Genomic DNA, 18,929 nt, shown 5'->3' with positions numbered 1-18,929 from the left:
TATGAAACATGTTTATATACATCACCCACATTGTTCTGCGATCATATAGAAAAATATTAAAATGCCAGCCCTAATAATGACCAACGGAAAAATAGCTGTTATTATATGAACGGCGGTTGTCTCTGCCACTTCACCTAGGTTATACGTTATACCGCGGTTTGGCGTACGGAAGACCACAGGTTTTGCGGAAGGACGCGTTTGGAAAGTTGTCAGTTTGTCGCCAAAAACGGTTACCGGAAAAATCTGTTGAGCCCATTGAGGTTTACCATATTATATACTATTGTTTATGGTACTCGTGGCCAACGGATAACAGTGATGTTGACCGCCAGTTAGTTTTATTAAATAGTCTGTTTTATCCGCGTCCGTCTTCCAATTATTGATAGCACTCCTGTAATATAATTCACTGATTATATTATATATTACACCTACTCGATTTGGGGAATTCATGAATTGGATAGCAATAGCCAATAATTCAGTTTATAATAAGCATTTTTAAATGACAAAACATGATTATTCGATTGTAGCACTAATATTTGACAACGTTCGAAACATATTCGAAGGAGTCAAGTGTAGATATACAAACTATCAAACACGTATTTTAAGTTACATATAATTTTTATCTTAATTTTTTTAAATATTTTAGTTTAAATTAGCTTAAATATATTATATATTTATATTTTATATATATAGTATAGATGTATAGTACTTTTGTATAAATCATTTTTACTGTAGAAGCAGTAGTTGGAAATTAGAATATTTAAAATGTGAGGTAGTTGATAAAACGATTAGAGTTTTAACTAATATTGTAATATTACCACTAATTATTAATAAAAAATTGTAAATAGAAATGAACTTAAATTAATAATTAGCTGAAAATCAACTAATCGAAAAAATATTGTTATCATCCATAGTAAATCAGTCATCACTATAGTCACGTGTTCAGACGTTTATCAATCATGATCACCACTTCAGGAAGGTCCAGTGCAGTGGCGTTATCAGGAATATTGTCAATGGGGAGGGGTGGTTGTGGATAATTTCTAGTAACATAATATGTAGGGGGGCTATAGGAGCACAAACAAACGAGCGCGTATAAATACGGCCAATGGTGGGGGGGCCAACCCTATGATACCCACCCCCCCCCCCTATGAGCATATAAAAAAGAGTGATAATAGCCGAAAAATCTAATAATATTTTTTCTATAAGTTTTAACAAAATAATATCACCTCTCAATAGGAAGTAAAGGTAAAAAAGCTTCTCATAGCTCATGGACCACACCACTAATAATAATAATAATAATAAATATTATTAGGTATTACAATATACGCTGTGCGTTTTAACATTAAATTATTTAATCTCTGCAGATATTTTTACCATACACATTCCATCAATATCCAATAAGGACATAATAGGTATATATTGAGTATAATAAAATTAAGTCACGCATGATTCAATTTAATTTTATTATATTACTGTCACAGCAGCTGACTTTACCGTCTTTACCAGGTAACTTTTAAGCATTATATAATTTGTATCACTAGGAGTAAGTATCCTCTTTCATTTTACGTATTTAACAATCGTTTTTCGTCTTCAGGTGTTCGCTCCATCATTTGCAGTTCATACATAATATGCACGCACCGATCACAAGTTCAATTATAACGAAGGAAATGTCGTCCAATATTATTTGGCATAATTAAGTCTCTCCTCTCCGTGAGTTTGGCATATAGGCTAGTGCCATTTTTTTATGAATCAGAATTCAGCGCACTGCAGTATGGGCACAGCCGTGTTATTAGGTCGAAAGCGATCGTATACACCGTTATAAACTATAATTTACATAATCGATCATAACTACGCCACATGAAGGCTGACAAATATCGACCGGGTGTTATTCAGCATTAAAGACACTTGATATTATTACAATATTACCCCATAAGTGATGGGGCGGTTCCATTTTCCTCCAAAAACGAGATACCGTTTTCCTCCACTGTCCATTTTCTTCCACAAAAAAAAGGTTGGTTTCCATTTTCTCCAAATTATTTTTGACTAAATTTATATCTATTTTCCTCCAATATTTTAGCAAATATTTTTGTTGTAGTATTACGTTCCGTTTTATAAAGATAGACTAAAGCTAGGACACATTTTGCGCTTATCGGTTGATGATTACATTCTGGTATCGGCTATCTATATCAGCCACCGATTAAGCCTAATAAATATACGTACTTACAACATACATTTCTTTAAATAGGTATTCACTTGTTGTTGAAATGTCCAATAATTATAAAAAAATATTATAATATTATAATCAATTTTTTTTTTTTTTTGTTATGTATAAATTATTTATAGGTATTAACTATTTTATTATTTTATTTATTATTTATTGGAGGAAAATGGACAGTGGAGGAAAACGGTATCTTGTTTTTGGAGGAAAATGGCTACGGCCAAGTGATGTGCTTCTATACCAGTGGAAAACGCTGCAAAAGCGTCTGTCACGCTACGAACTTTCCTACTTTCTAAAGCCCGATGGCAAAATAATATAATAATAATAATAATTTAATGGTATGTGGCCGTTTCGTTTGGTAACATAACGCAATAATATATACCACGCATAAAAATGTATATGGTGTCGGGCGTGGGCCATGTATGTATGATATACGTCACCGTATACTGATCCTGGTCATGCATACCTACGTGCGTAAACACAACCTAGTTGCCCTGTATCATATACTTGTAATATAATAATAGTTAAACAAAAGTAAATGAACGATCTTACAACTCACAGCAGATAATAAAAAATGTAAAGAATTGAGTGTTAAGTATATAAAAAGGTAAAAATCGGTATAAATAGTAGTTTAGTTCATGCATAAAAGTTATAAAAGTTATAAAAGTATATTATATTATAGAAGTTTACTAGAGAATCGATTTTACTTGTTGACTTGAGTTCGTATGGCTACTTGACGTCTTGACGTACTTGTAAGGGTATTACCTAGATTGGCAGTGGCTCACTGCTCGACAGCTTGATAATTATATATGTATCAAAATATATTAGTAAAACTGCAGAATTAAGTACCTATTCCAATAGAAACAATTAACTTAGATTTATTAACTATTACTTATTTGGTAGTTATGATGTGACTATAACTTTTTTATGTGATACGCCGATATCAATGTGTTCACGAATATAAAATATAATATAATATAATATAAAATAATTATTAAAATTTTTATTTTAACGGATTAATTGATCACTAAGTTATGTATTATTATGAATTTGAATACTCGCATGAGAACAAACAGTACTTATTTTACAATTCAGAAAATCATAATTATTCATAATTGGGATATATGTATTATCCCACATATAATGATTGTAAAGAGGGACGGAGTGGCCGAGCGGACTAAGGCGTCGGTTGCGACTCACACCGTCGCCGGTTCGAACTCCGCAACAGGTGGCATTTTTTTCGGGCAGTCACGGACCACGGTGTACGGAGAGAGAGGCCGCTATCCCCCACCCGGGCATGGCAAATATCTACGGGTGCCCACTTAAAAATTCTGGCAAAACAAACACACACTACGTGTTCAAAACCTGCAGTACCCTCCCCACAGTTCCCCAGGCTAATGACTTCAGCTGTCAAAGCGTCAACGCCAAAAAAAAAAGTATATTATAATAAGTTTTGATAAATATTCCTGTATATGTAAAAATATTTGAAATAATTATAGGTACCAACTGTAAATTGTATTAATTTAGCACAAATATAATATATTTTCGTTAAATAATTCAATTAGTTTCTTTTTTATGTATTATTAGTAAATGCCAAAATGTAAAATTAATTTATAGCGTGTGAAAATATTGTGACTAGTTATATTGGTTTTTTTGTAATTGCTTTAAAACAATTTATAAGAGTGATTTATTTTCGTAAATTTTATGAATTTTGTAAAAATTTGAAATTTAAACGTTTTTTCAAGAAAATTGATTAAGTATTTTAAATATTTTGTAATTTCTGTAGGAACAACTTATGAGGTACTTTGTATTTCACTAAAAATGTTATTATGCTTAAAACGAATAAAAATATCATTATGATAACCTAACTGTCTTAACTATTTAATTTAAAACGGGAGACTCAGTTTAAAACTGACTTGTTATTTATACTCATAAAAAAAAATAGTACCTAAGTAAATAAAAACCACAAGTAAGTTACTAAGTTAGAAAGTTAAAATCGATTTTTCTTTGACTTAATAATTTGTTAATGACTAGATCTTGGGTTGTTGGATTATAATTATAATTTATTATAGTATAGTTATCACGCCGAGGACTTCAAACATTACTACAGTACATCTATTACGAGTACCTTTATCGATTAAATTACGAGTGCACCTTTTATTATTTAGGTAATTACTATCGCATCGAGATATTTCGAAGACAAAAAGATTAATAGGTATACCATCAGTTCGGTTGTGGTTACATAACATATTATAGCAATGAATAGTGATGTCGGTCATTCAACCACAGACAATAAGTCGAGTGGACGCCAAATCATTTTCAACCTAATATTAAATGATTCAATTTCCTTTACTCCCCTCCCTTATTAGTGTAATTACTAAACCATATATTTTCTTTATCAAAATCGAGTTCTTTTAAAAATCTCTCCTTGTACTTTGTAAACGTCATTGCACGTAGGTACTATCATAGAATATCCAGAAGGTACCTACATGTTTATCGTAATAGGACAATTATTATTGTCACCTCTTATTATTATTATTGTCGATTAGTGTATCATGTCGACGACACGTGGTGTACGAGCGTACGCGTAAGGCGAAGGCGGTAGCAGTTAATTTTTTCTTTAGAAAGTCGATGACGGACGATGCACCGCACACACGCCGGTCTAAAAGTAAAAACCAACTAGTCTTATATACATCAGTAAAGGTGAAAAACAATAACAACAACAACGACGATGGCACCGATATTTCAAGTCACATACGAAACTTTAGGCCGTTAGGGTGTACGAATTCGGAATTTCGACAAAATGCGAGTGCGTACGCATTCTATTATATATTATTAAGACCTTGATAGTTGTAATATACCTAATACAAAATGCACAATGCACATTGAATTTAAATGTTATGTTTATATGCTATATACTAATATACATAGGTACCTGGCTTGCTAGTTTGTTACATAACGACAATGCACTCATTGCACTCTCTCTATACGTGATGCACTATAAATTTTTTTATTATTGTTATTTGTTAGGCTTAGGATGTACAAGGTCGTCGTTTGTTTTGGCACTTGTGTTCTCAACAATGCAATTCTTTAAATTTCTAGTGACACACGGTTTTTAAACACACGATATTTATTATAATAATTATTATTTGTACAGACAAGATGATAATATAGAAAGATCTGCGTGTACCGTACAAAATCTTTGACAATTTAAAAACCCAATTTTTTCCACTAAGTATTTATGTTATATTACATAAAATTATCATAAAACAATGGGCAATTTTTAAATGTGATAAAAAAATTATAAGATTAAATAAAATAATCGATAACTTATGAATAACCTTATGTAGATTTCCAATAACGAATAAAACATGATTATTTTTTAAATATTATATTTCATAAAAATTAAATATATATTAATTATTAATTAATAATTAATGTCAAATACATATGTCGTTAACCACCGTATGAAAATATTAATTTTCAATTCTGAGCTGAGCAATGGATGTATTGGTTCTACAATGATGTGTGTGTGTGTTTTCTTTTAAAATGGAGTTGTGTCGGTCATCGCTTATTGGAGCAACTGAAATAATTTCTAATTTGTGAAAAATGTCCAGTACTTTTCAAAATATTCAGAAAAACCAACATTTTTTAAAAAAATCAATTTTTTGTGTAACTTAAAAATGAATACCTAACTGCAACAGTAAAAACTTGAAATGTTCACAGAAATATATTGATTTTCAAAATAATATCTAGATCTTGGCTCTTTATATGCTATTAAGTTCAATTTTTTTTTTATAGACACTTGAAATTCAAATTTGAATACATTTTTTTTATTTAAGCAAATAAACGATTTAAGTTATTTTCTTGTATGTAGTTCAAAAATATTATTCGTGGGAACTTGAATAATTTACGTATATGATTATATTTAATAAACACAATAATATTTTAAAAACATTGATTAGATTAATTTTAAGGTATTGCATATCTATACCACGCACATATTCACACGTGACATTGGTAAGTCTATATTGATTAGCCAATAACAATGATGCATGATATATAAATATTTTATTTTAATTTTATAATATAATTAACGCAATGCTTTCGGCAAAGTTGATTAAATTGATGGTATTACTTACAGTAAAATAAATAAACTACTATAATAGCAATATAAATATATCATAAAATATATATAATATACTAATCTAGAACCTAATTTGACAGAAGGTGCGTTACCCCAGCACCCGTATTATGTACTGTATTTTGTACAATTTTGTACAACAAAAATTAAATTTTGTACAACCCTCGAACCTCCTCCTCCCCCCTCCCCCCGAAATCAAGTTTCATCTTACGGGTGCTGCGGTAACGTTACCCCAGCACCCGGATCAGTTATCTTAGAGTCCGTAGATACCACATACTTACCGCAACCGGTGGTCGACCACCACGTCCGGGACTATCTTGCTCGTTTAACGTATTTTAAGAAGTTATAGTCGTGAAGTGATTGACCAGTACAGCTCTAACCTCTTCCTCTCTAGCATGGATGTTTGACGTCTGCAGTGTCCTAGAGGTGTACTTGCGAAAGGCGGATGTGCTGGACACGTTGATGTGAGAGTAACCTTGATTTGACGCACCCCCTCATGGTCTACCCACCCCATCATTCAAAAAAATGTCCTCCCACCACATTTTTTATTCACAGCCACGCAAAACAGTTTTAGTCCGATTACTGAATGCAGTGGCAATTTTGTGTTCTCAATAATGCTATTCACAAAACAATTACTTACGACATGATTTATATCACAATATAGGTATATGTACATATTTTTATGGGCAAACGCTAAATCTGTGTACCGTACACAATTTCTGAAAGTTTAAAAACATAATTTTATCGTGTAGGTCAGGCTTGTTTGGCGTACAGTTGTAGGTGGGGCACAAATATTTTACCCAATTATCATAACTATATAATCATAAAATAATGTTTTTTTTGCAGTATTACGGATGACATCGACGATGATAAGATGCAGAAAAAAAGAACTCAGACACAATTCGTTTGTGTCCTGAGTCACCGTGTGACAGTACGGAAATATTGTAAACAATTTATGTAGTTGATCGGTGGAATTGTGTCTGGCGTGCACAATCGTATTTACGAGTTATTCATAGGCGTAGATAGTCCAAATTTTTTTATACTCCTAACTTTACATTTCATTCTGACGGGTTAATTAATAGTTTCTTAAAACTCAGTAGGTACTTCCAGTTTGGAGAGACGAAGATGATACACAATAGTTCCGGCGTTGCATGGGTACTGGCACGTGTTTCACTAGAAGATGTTTATGTAGGTTAAAAAAAATCTTTAATTTAAAAAAATTAAATTCAAAAATAATTTACTATTCAAAACAAAATGATTTTTCCATATTTATAAAACAATTTTTGGTTAAATATTTAACAGCCATTAAAACAAATATTTGATCTAAATTTATCAAATTAAAATGTAATATAAATCTAAAATTAATATTATAAAACATTTCAATTACAGTACAATACAATAATAATATATTACTTACTATACAATTTTGTACAAAAAATAAGTACACGATATTATCGTTCCATAATTGGGCCAACTTCTTATGCACTTCTATACTAGTTTACATAATAAATTACTATTGCTACGCATTTATATCACTATTTTTTAAACACATTATTATTAACTAATGTACAATATTAATTACATGATTAAATATAATATTATAATTATTATAAACATTTCATACAATTAATAAAATAAAGAGAAAAAGTATATAAATTACCTACTACCTAATACAATTCACATTTTATAATAAATCTACATATTATTTTCTCACTAGGTATTGATGTTTAAAAAATACCTCCTTACATTTTAATAATCAAATAAATAATAAATAGATACATTAAAAACGATTAAATTGTTTATTGAAAATGTATTTCTTCGTTTGAGAGGTTTGCACATAAATCACTATCATAATATTAATAATATTATGAATAATGCATTATAATAGTGCATTCTTGTTTAATAGAACGTGACAAAAAAACTATAGTGAAGTAACTTGTCGGTTTGAATCTTCTGACATAACGAAAGTTTTCTCTAAACACACGTTATTTGATATAATATTATGTACAGCGTATTATATAATATATGTACTTGCATAATAAATAATATTATAAATATAAATTTAAACCATTCAGATATCTAGTCCAAATATCTAATGCAAATTATAAATACAAAAATACAACAATTGAACAACATCGATAACAACAAAAACAACAAAAACAATAACAATAATAAAATACATTAGAAATCACATTTCAAAATCGTAGGAAGATGAAGAAAACACGTGAGGACGGTCAACACGCCATCACACATCAGATGACAGCCGGTTGTTGGACGACTATGACGACCAATCTTTCTTGATCATGTCGGCGCCTTTTTCGCCGATCATGATGACGGGCGCGTTGGGGTTGCCACTGATTATGTTGGGCATGATAGAGGCGTCTATCACCCGGAGACCATCGATGCCGCGCACTCGCAACCGGTGGTCGACCACCGCATCGGGGTCCGTGTCCGGGCCCATCTTGCACGTGCCGGCCGGATGGTAAATGGTGAACGTGAAGTGCCTGAGCGCGCATTCCCAGTACTCGTCGCTGAACAACTCGAACTTCTTGCACCCCGGCATGGGTGTCAGTAGCGGTCTGGAGTTGAATTTGCGAAACGCGGCTGTATTGGACACGTTGAACGCGATCCGGATGCCGTCAACCAGTACCTGTACGTCTTCCCGGTGCGCGAAATAGTTGGGCTCGATGATCGGATGCGCCAGCGGGTTCTTGGATTTCAGCCGCACCCATCCGGAGCTTTTGGGACGCAATAGCAGTGGCAGCAGCATCCACGTCTCGGCGTTCACCAGCGGCTTGTACACGGTGTTGTACACGGCGTCCCGGAGCCCGGTGATCTTCCGTATCTGATCACCGTCCGAGTTGACGGAACTGGGCGCGAAATGGAACTGTATGTCCGGGAACTCACCCGATGGGTCAGCGTACTTGGTGTTTACGAACGCCAGGCCCTCGACCCCGCTGGATGTCAGCGGACCACGCTCGTTCATTATGTAGTCGAGGGCCACGGACGCGGAGGTGAACCGGGACTTTTTGAACGTGATTGGATCGTCGATGAGAAACGTCAACCCACCCAGGCCCACGTGGTCCTGCAGATTGTGGCCCACTTTCAAATCAGCGACTGGCTTGATGCCCAGTTCGGTCAGGTGGTCGGCCGGCCCGACGCCCGACACCATGAGCAGCTGCGGTGATCCGATGGCACCCGCCGAAAGTATCACTTCCTTCCGGGCGGTAACCGTGCGCCTCTTGCCGTCCCGGAGGTACGTGACACCGGTCGCCCGGAGCTTGCCACTGCCACCACTACCACCGGAAAAATGTATCCGGGTCACTTGGCTGTGCATCGACACATGAATGTTGGGCCGTAGTCGGATCGGCCGCAGGAACGCTTTGGCAGTACTACACCGGCTGCCTCGGCGCGTGGTGGTCTGCGTGAGCATGAACCCGTTTTGATACTGACCATTGATGTCACGGTTTTGATAGCCCAGCTCTTCGCCAGCGGCAACGAACGCTGTAGCCAGAGGCGTCCGCCACGGCGCCTCCGACACGGTTAGGTAACCACCGCGTGCGTGATACTTGGTCCTGGCCAGGTATGGGTTCCGGTTATCTTCGGATTTGAGGAAGTACGGTAGTACGTCCGCGTAGGCCCAGCCAGGATTGCCAGCCGCGGCCCACAGATCGTAGTCCCGTCGATTTCCCCGCACGTACACCATGGCGTTGAGCACGCTGGAACCACCCAGCACTTTTCCGCGGGGCCAGTTGCACCGATCGTGTACCATGGCCAAGCAGTATGGGTTGTCACTGGAAGGCGGCGCCGTTTTGTACTGCCAGTCGATATCGGATAGCTGCAGGTAGCCGACGAACGAAGGAACGTCCGATATCTCCGTCTCGTCACCACCGGCCTCCAGCACCAGCACCGTCCAGTTTTGCATTTCCGACAACCTGTTGGCTATTACAGCCCCAGCTGAGCCCGCGCCCACCACTATGAAATCATATTCATCTCGTACCTGAAATAACATTTCACATTAGAGTTTAATTACAATTTACACGCCCATTGATATATATTTTTTTTTTAGTCGTGCATCGACTACTATAAATTCTTGCCCATAAAATCCTACTTGAAAATAAAAATTGACCTCAACACGGACAACTATTCTCATGAAATAGAAAACATACATGATTAAAATGTATAACATAAGTACCCAAGTATTTGAATGTATTATTTCAATTTTTTTTAAATTGTGCATTATTTTAATGATTATAAGACATATTTATATTTTTTTAAGATGAGTTCATAACATCATTGATTTGTAAATTATAAGTTAGATACTTGCCTACCATTGTTATTTTTGCATCCATATTTGGAGATAGGTACGCGTTTTTTGTTTTTATTAGTATCATTATAGGATTATAAAATGGTTTATGGTTCCACGAATTTGTTTATTTCAATCTAATATTTTTTTTCAATGTCCATGTAAGTTTAGTTTGAAATGTAGCGTAAAAAACAAGTCCTGTGTTCATATTCAAAGTAGTCCTAATTAAATAGTCCAATATAATATATTCCAATGAACCAGTTGTTTGCTGTGTGCAGACAGCAGACGTATTGTCGGCACACAGAGGATAAGCCATCATAAGTGCTGGTCGGCACACCTGGTACGTTTTTCGATAGCCACCGTCATCACTGCAGCTACTAGTATCCCGGTCTTTATTACCTATTATTTTCTTCGTAATTTTTACTTTTTACCAACCTCTATAGTATTGTAGTATTGTTGTTTGAAATCCATTTTATAAACAATTATCCACATTATAAACATGTCATTGTATGGATACTTAAAATGCAATACACTATAGTCTATAATGTATAGGTAATGGCTGGCGGAAAATTTACAAAGAGTTATTACTGTTATATGTTCGATGTATGAATACATCGTAATAGTATAACATAATGTATCTACTACCTACTGGCTTCATTTTTTTTTATCAATTATTATATCGAACAGTTGGTAATTTTGTCGATAATCGTTTAGTTACATATCAATACTGGAACAATGATTCAATAGCAGGATAATAGCAAACTGTACCTCCTAGATTTTTCATTCATCAATTAAAACGTTAACGATTAACCTATACCACCTGGGGCGAATTTTATATTTGTATATACAAAACACAGCTACGAGTACAATAGCGATCTATCGTAGAGAGTTTAAGTTTGAGAGGCAAGGGAATCTGAAATTTATATAGTCACTGGAGACAATCGAAATATACCATACATTAAAATCAACTGAAATCAAATTACAAAGAAAGTAGATATTTTTACATATTATAAAATACGTATAAATAAGTAATAAGTACCTTTTGAACAAAATATTTTTTTTGAACATTTTGGCTTGGTACATATGCCATATGCGGTTAGAATATAAAATTAGAAATGTTTTGTATATTTGCAGCATAGAATGACTACAACAACAAAATCGTGTTGATTTTTTGAACTCATTTATTCAATAATTATCAAAATAATATTTTTTGATTTCAGATAATATTTAAAAAAATTAACATTAATATTGCTTCATGATTTTTGTTTTGTTTTAAGTTTAAAACTTTCTAAATACGTACTAAAGCTGATGAATTTGTAATGTGATGTTACCTGTTTGCCAATATAAAATTTGTCGTAACGGTATTATAACATTATGTATGATCATAATTCATAATTCATAATAAGTAATGGAATTTTCAACTACATCTGCCAATAGAATATTATTATTCAAAGATTCGTGTATGTTAATATATTATAAACTATTTACAATTACATCATAATATCTACTGTTATTTAATTTATATGTAAATATTCTAGCTTAAAAATGAAATTCATGGCCGAAATAAATTATTTAAATAGATTGGAATGATAAATACTTAATAATATAATTCCAATTTTAATAACCTGATTCAAAAAATAGTATTATAAAGTGTTGTTGTTGAATACATATTCAAATCAAATCAAAAAAAAAAATATACATTTAAATAAGATAAAAAAAATATTAAAATAAAAAGCGGTAAAGCAATGACTCTCTATTTAAATATAATATAATGGTATTATGTTTTCTTCTATTTAAAATCTATAATACAATTTTCTCACACTTAATACATATGGGTACAACAATACTGAGCTGTATTTACGATATCAATTTAATATTAGAATACTTGCGTTTGGTAAGAATAATTTTCCCACATTTAATTACCCTATTTTCTTTTTTTTTTTGTTACCAAGAAGCTAATTGCATTATTAATCGTAATTTAACGTATAAATTACCTTCATGTGAAATTTTTGTAGTAGACGCATTAAGGTATTATAGTCTTCAGTAAAGTATCACTCGTCGTGGAGAGTTGTATTTTACAACTATTCGAACAGACTATAATATAAATTATAAACGTAAATTATGCGCCATAATAGGTTAGGTATACATTATGCAGAGTACTATTATAATAGTATGTAGGTAGTATGAACATAATTTATTAAGCCAAACCTAATCGTGTTAAGATTTACACACATCATCAAGTATACGTGTTTAGCTCAATAACCAGTATTTTATTACCCGAATGTTGTACTAATCAAATTCCTTACAGTTTTATAATATACCTAGTGATAGTGAATAGTGCCATATTATTGTCGTGACAATAATGAATAATGACGATTTAACCACATTTTGATTTGAATTGATACGCACATAAAATCAACATAATATTATAGTCTCCAACTTAAAATGATTTTAGTTTATTGATATTATGTAAGTTTTCTTCTTTATTTTTAAAAATATTGCTAGGTACATATAAATGTTATCAAACCAAAATTGTTGACTTTATACATTTGTAATAAAACAATTAATATTGAAGTATTAATTAAATATATGGAATATGAACTGTTTGAATGAAAAATGAAAGTTATTTGTACAATTGTACAAACATAATATTATTAATCGACGATTTCATGAATGGCATGTCAACAACAATGACTAGAGTATGGACGATATCTATTATCTATACTTAGTATATTATAAATTACAACAATGGTAAGATTAACGATATGTGTTATGTATCTAAATATTTACTAAATTACAAAAGTAGGAATCAACTAGTTGAAATGTAAAAACTAAGTTAAAAAAATTTGTTTAACTTTTTAACTTTTCTATTTAGTTAATTTTATAATTAATCAGATAATTTACCTAATTTAAGAGTCCATTCTAAAATTCTAACAATTTAAACTTTACCCAGTTAATTAAAAAACAATACATTAAGTTAACATCATGTTTATGCATAGATATGAGTATAATATGATTATAGTAATAACTATACCAATACATAAATTATTTTGTGTTTTTTTTTTTTATCACTCTGTAAATAAATATATACAAATATTTAATATTCTTTGATTTAATAATCAATAGTGGACACCGGACATTTTGTAATTGTTAAATCGGCTAAGCCTAGACTATACGCATTGTTAGTGTGTAAAACTAAAGAATTGTATAGTATGCATTTTTAACAAAATATTAAATTATCATTTAAAAAAATGTAAAGTTATACAATCCTTAATACCACAGGTGGTACATAAAAAATAATAATTTCCTTGGATTAAGCAATATGAACAGCTTTATAACGACACGGGATAACCTTACTTATCAGCATGGATAACAAATGAACTGTAAAATTTACGTGACAGACTAAATAAGATCGAAGAAGCTATCCCCACGTCAAAATCAGCTAAAAATCCAGATTAAAATCACGTGTACCTCGAGATATATTTTTAAGACCACAAATACTAACACGATAACTAATAAATCTGATATTACCAAGTAATATTTCTCATTAGTAATATCTATATAAGTAGGTACCTAATAAAGTAATAACATTGTAAAAAAAAAAGTATATTGACAAAATTCATTAAATTAAAGAAAAAAAAAATTGAGTAACTTCTTCTTACTGTGTTCAATTAATTTTTTTCTCCATATTGTTTTAAACTTTTGGAGTTAAATAGATTCATTTTTCATTTTAAACTTATAGCTTGAAGTTCTAATCGTTAACTTCACTTCACTTACTCGAGTTGTCTTATTTTATTATCCGGCCCATTTTTACTAATTTTATAGGCAAATATTTTTATTTATAAATTTGCAAATTTTATATTATATCATAAAGAGGGTTAAGTCTACAATTTTTTAGTAGGTACATTAAAATTGTATAATTTTTTGTGAGCCTTGATTTAACTATATGGTATGACGTTTATTCTAACTTGGGCAATTGCATATTAATATGTATCAATTGGTAACGCCATATTGTAAATATGATTTATGATTGTGGTAGGTATACCGCAAACAGCATATTTTATGACATTCAAAAAAATAGTGGTCAACAAATATTTAAGCATATATTACAATGGGTATTATTTAGTTATCTATACTATTTAAAGTCCAAAAAATAATAAAACACACAATTAACAAATTAATTATAAATTTATAAATTTATTTTTCATTCGATATTTGTATCATACTTATTACCTACCGTACCGTAAATCGTGTCTATGGTCTAATCAAAATAACTTTTCGTGATGCTCAACATTTTTTTTATTGAAGTTAGATGTTCAATATTACTGTATTAATTACTAATACTTATAGTAATAATACACTTACAATAAGTATTCAAATAAATTATGGATCAATATTGTACATATTTTGTACACGCATCGAAGATATTTAAAAAACTAAAATCATAATATTTATTGGTATTCCCATTATAATATTAACTAAGTATCTTTTTTTGACTGAATTAGTAAAATTAGTTCACCTGTTAGCTGTCAATATTTTCCTATAATTATTAATTATTATAATATAATATTTTATATTATCACGTTAAACCGAATGTAAACAAGAAAATCAATTGCACATCATAATAACGTAATTAAATGTATAACCAACAAATAATAATAATATCTAGGTATGTATAATGTGTAGGCGTATGTGTAGTTCAATATAAACAAAACTAGTTTGTAGCTGTCTACATTTTCATTAGTATTGTAAATGACCAAAAAAATTCTAATAAAAAAAGTTCCTTTCTTTTTTTGGAGTTACCTACATTGTTTTATAATTTTTCGTACACTTTTTGAAATAAAAATAAATCTTATATAATCAAGAATTGTATTGAAGTATCATAAAATTATGATGGGTAACCGGTTGACGGTTTCTACTAAAGTGGAAAATATTAAAGATCTTGGCTATATTAGCTTAAGCAACTACATAAATATATAATAAAGTACATAATATGCGTATTATTATGTACCTTCATAATTATGTAATAATAACAACTTTCGTGTGTATTGCGGAACTAACTATAAAATCTGATTTCTAGACGATTGATTATGCGCATTATTGGTAACAAATAAATTAGGAAATTAATAATATATTAACCAAAAATAAAATTTTCCGAAAACATAATCCCTCGAGAAGAAGTTTAAAGCGGGTTTAATTTTTATGACACTAAAAATGCCATCAATGTTTTTTTTTCTGAATCATACATTTAGGTGCACAAGCATTATGTTTACTACCTATTAAAGAATAGTATAGAAGAAGTTTTGGAGCATTACGTTTTATGGTTATTGGTGACGAATCATATTATACAGTCATTGATATACCACCGCTATCTTATACATTATACGAGTGACCCTATACCTGTAAATTGAAAGGGTTTACGGCAGTGAAAGGAATCTGATTCGGTTATATTGTTATCCGTATAATATGTTATTAAGCGATCACAAAAAAGGATGATGATAACAATAATAGTAGTGTCAACCTCATTTCCAAATACCAAATAAAGACTTTTTTAAAAAAAAAAAACATTATTATTTTTGTGTACAACAAGAATGGAAAAAATATATTGTAATCCGAAAAAATAGGTATGGGAACACAACGAATAACAACAACGATACTACAGGTAATCTATTGTAGTCGATATTCCAGCGTGTTACCGTACATTATCTGAATGAGGTGCCCTCAAATCGACCATCATCGAGCAAAATTATTTGATTTTTGGACGTAGATCGTATATACTTGAGGTTAATTCGTCTTGGTTTACACAAATTAGCATGTTATTGTGGGAACTAGACGGTGACAATAATAAAGAATAATTACAGATTATGATGAAAAATTACCCGAAAGAAAAAAAGAACGGTGAAATTTAAAGTGACGGATGAGTCAATCAGACCATTTATAAACCATAATATTATAATTTATCTGCGGTCGAGTGAAAATAAAATTAATGTTAAATTCCCCCGTTGATCGAACGCATCGGTAAAAAAAATATATAATACTACCCCTCAAGTGTTAAAAGTATATCGAAGGGACAATGCAGTTGCTGTACGTTTGCAGACGTAGAAACACACCCTAAAAGCTATTGGTGGCGGAAAACGGTGTACAGGGAATCCGTGCATCCCGTGTACATGTTTCTGCTATACCCTGCAGCACAAATCCAGATGACCTACGAAAGTTATCGTCGAACGCATAAAACGCGAAGTCACGGGGTAAGGGCCTAAGTGTATAAGGACTATAGCCGAATGTAGTATTTACCTCTTGGACGTCTACCACACGTGACTCGGGGTCGTACATTGAGTACCGGAGGTATGCCAACCCGACGACGAACACGGGAATCATGCCGGCTCCGGTCCACGCGGCGCTGTTCATGGCACCGGATATCAACGACGCCATTGCTGCTGTTTTGGATTTTTATTTTTCGGAAAAATTTGTATACGACCTCCGATTGATCTTCGGCACCGGCGTGAACTACGCGTTGAACAACGGCACTAATAATAATTACGTGTGAAACAGAGTATAGCACTCGCGTGTTATCGGAACGGTACCGCGGTCGCAGTCGCACCGTAGTCTTGTCGTGGACAATATCCGTTCGGGGCACAATGACCGACCCGGGCGGTCTTCATGTTTTTACGACGATTTTCCGGTCCGCTATGGGCACGGACACCGACGACTGTACCTGCACTCGTCCCAGTACCCGGCTTCCACCATCACGACGACTACGACTATTGCTTTCTAAAACCGTAAACGCCAACTAAAAATAATAAAATAATAACGATAATACTACTACTACTATTCTTCTACTACTACACTCTACTACTACTACTACTACTACTACTACTACTACTAATAATAATAATAATAATAATAAAAATAATAATAATAATAGCAAGACGACTATATGGGGACGCGACGCGCTCGAGGACGAGTGAGAGTTCTTCCGAGACGAGACTAGACGACTGCGGCAGTTTCGCCGGGGCCCGAGTCCCACCACCGCGGGAATGCATTTCTATAATGATGTGATATATATATCTATATATATAAATTACACATTATATTATATTATACGCGCGGAATTGAACGTAGACCGCCACCGCCACCGCCGCGTACGATATTAACGTGCCCGTCGCGTATTACCGTAAGATTTGTGCGTTCAAATTTTTTTTTTATATTTCACTTCCCGGCCGACGCGAGTAAATAAATATACGCGTATACCTACGTGAAAGTGGTCACGACCCGGCGGGTTCGGGTTTCGTGTGTACCTATATAATATACCTACGTATAATATTATTATATACATGTGCATATACAAGTTTAAAACACTTTTCGTTTCACTTTATAACGGTCCTTGAAAACTGTGCACGTAATCGCAATCTCCTCTCGCAAATTTTATCAACTACTCGTTTATTAAAATGTACGTTTAAAACGAAAATTAAACATATACTAATTATCTCTGATTGGTATGACTATACCTTCGACGAGTCGTCTTTGAAAAAGAATACGTACCTATACCTCCGACTCGTAAGATATAGGTACTTACGACATTTTACAGATGTGTAAAATGACAATGCGTTTGAAATATTGAAAACTTCTGGGCTAATTTGCATTATGGTTTTTATTTTTAAGTAATGATTCTAATACAAACATTATTGTTTAATTTTTAATTTTAGCATTTTTAAATGTATTTATTTGTATTTAATTGGTTACATCATAAATTGTCAAGCAGGTTTGTATTATTTAAAATCATTAATAGGTATCTATAAAATGTATTATTCTTCGTACACATTGTCTATGATTGTTGGTGGTGCTTTCAATTAAGTACGTTGCGTCAGTTACGTAAGGTACTCTACAGTAATGTGTTTTAGAACGAAACATATGACGCATATTGGTTGCGGTACTTAGATATAAAAGTGAAGATGGATGTATTACAGTTGAATTCCACGGACCCTAATATTGAGTTAAACAATTTTTTTTTTATATAAAACATTTTTGGATTTTCCTTCACATTTTACAAACTTACAGTTGTTGTCAGTACACAATATGTCGAAGAAATTAAAGTTATACTATTTTTTGAAGTATTCAACCTAGCCCCCCAGGCATATTATTTATCCAATTTTTTTTTTAATTCTATAGATCCTGATATTACTATAATCAATCACAGATATGTATGATACAATAATATATAATAGGTACATATTATCTGTGGACTGTGAATCCAACGAATTATT

The 18,929-nt window shown here is 32.5% G+C and overlaps 1 protein-coding gene across 1 annotated transcript; it reads right to left on the bottom strand.

Moving 5' to 3' along the window:
- Positions 1–7,579: 7,579 nt before the first annotated feature.
- Positions 7,580–17,771, bottom strand: LOC132941510 (glucose dehydrogenase [FAD, quinone]). The gene is made up of 2 exons (XM_061009598.1): positions 16,960–17,771; positions 7,580–10,359 (listed from the first exon to the last, which is right to left on the bottom strand). The coding sequence occupies exons 1-2, from the start codon at positions 17,095–17,097 to the stop codon at positions 8,638–8,640; spliced, it is 1,860 nt and encodes a 619-aa protein (XP_060865581.1). The 5' UTR covers positions 17,098–17,771; the 3' UTR covers positions 7,580–8,637.
- Between the last annotated feature and the right edge of the window lie 1,158 nt (positions 17,772–18,929).

Source organism: Metopolophium dirhodum, chromosome 3 (genome assembly GCF_019925205.1).
Source record: "Metopolophium dirhodum isolate CAU chromosome 3, ASM1992520v1, whole genome shotgun sequence".
In the NCBI taxonomy this organism is placed as follows: Eukaryota; Metazoa; Arthropoda; class Insecta; order Hemiptera; family Aphididae; genus Metopolophium; species Metopolophium dirhodum.
The sequence above is the reverse complement of the archived record's forward strand: the minus strand, read 5'-3'. Positions and strand labels throughout refer to the sequence as shown.

What these genes read in the sequence shown, in the direction of transcription:
- LOC132941510 (XM_061009598.1), bottom strand. Translation starts at nt 17,097, where the DNA reads ATGGCGTCGTTGATATCCGGTGCCATGAACAGCGCCGCGTGGACCGGA. An exon ending in GTGTGGTAGACGTCCAAGAG is followed by an intron (nt 10,360 to 16,959) that starts GTAAATACTACA and finishes ATGTTATTTCAG; the next exon opens with GTACGAGATGAATATGATTT.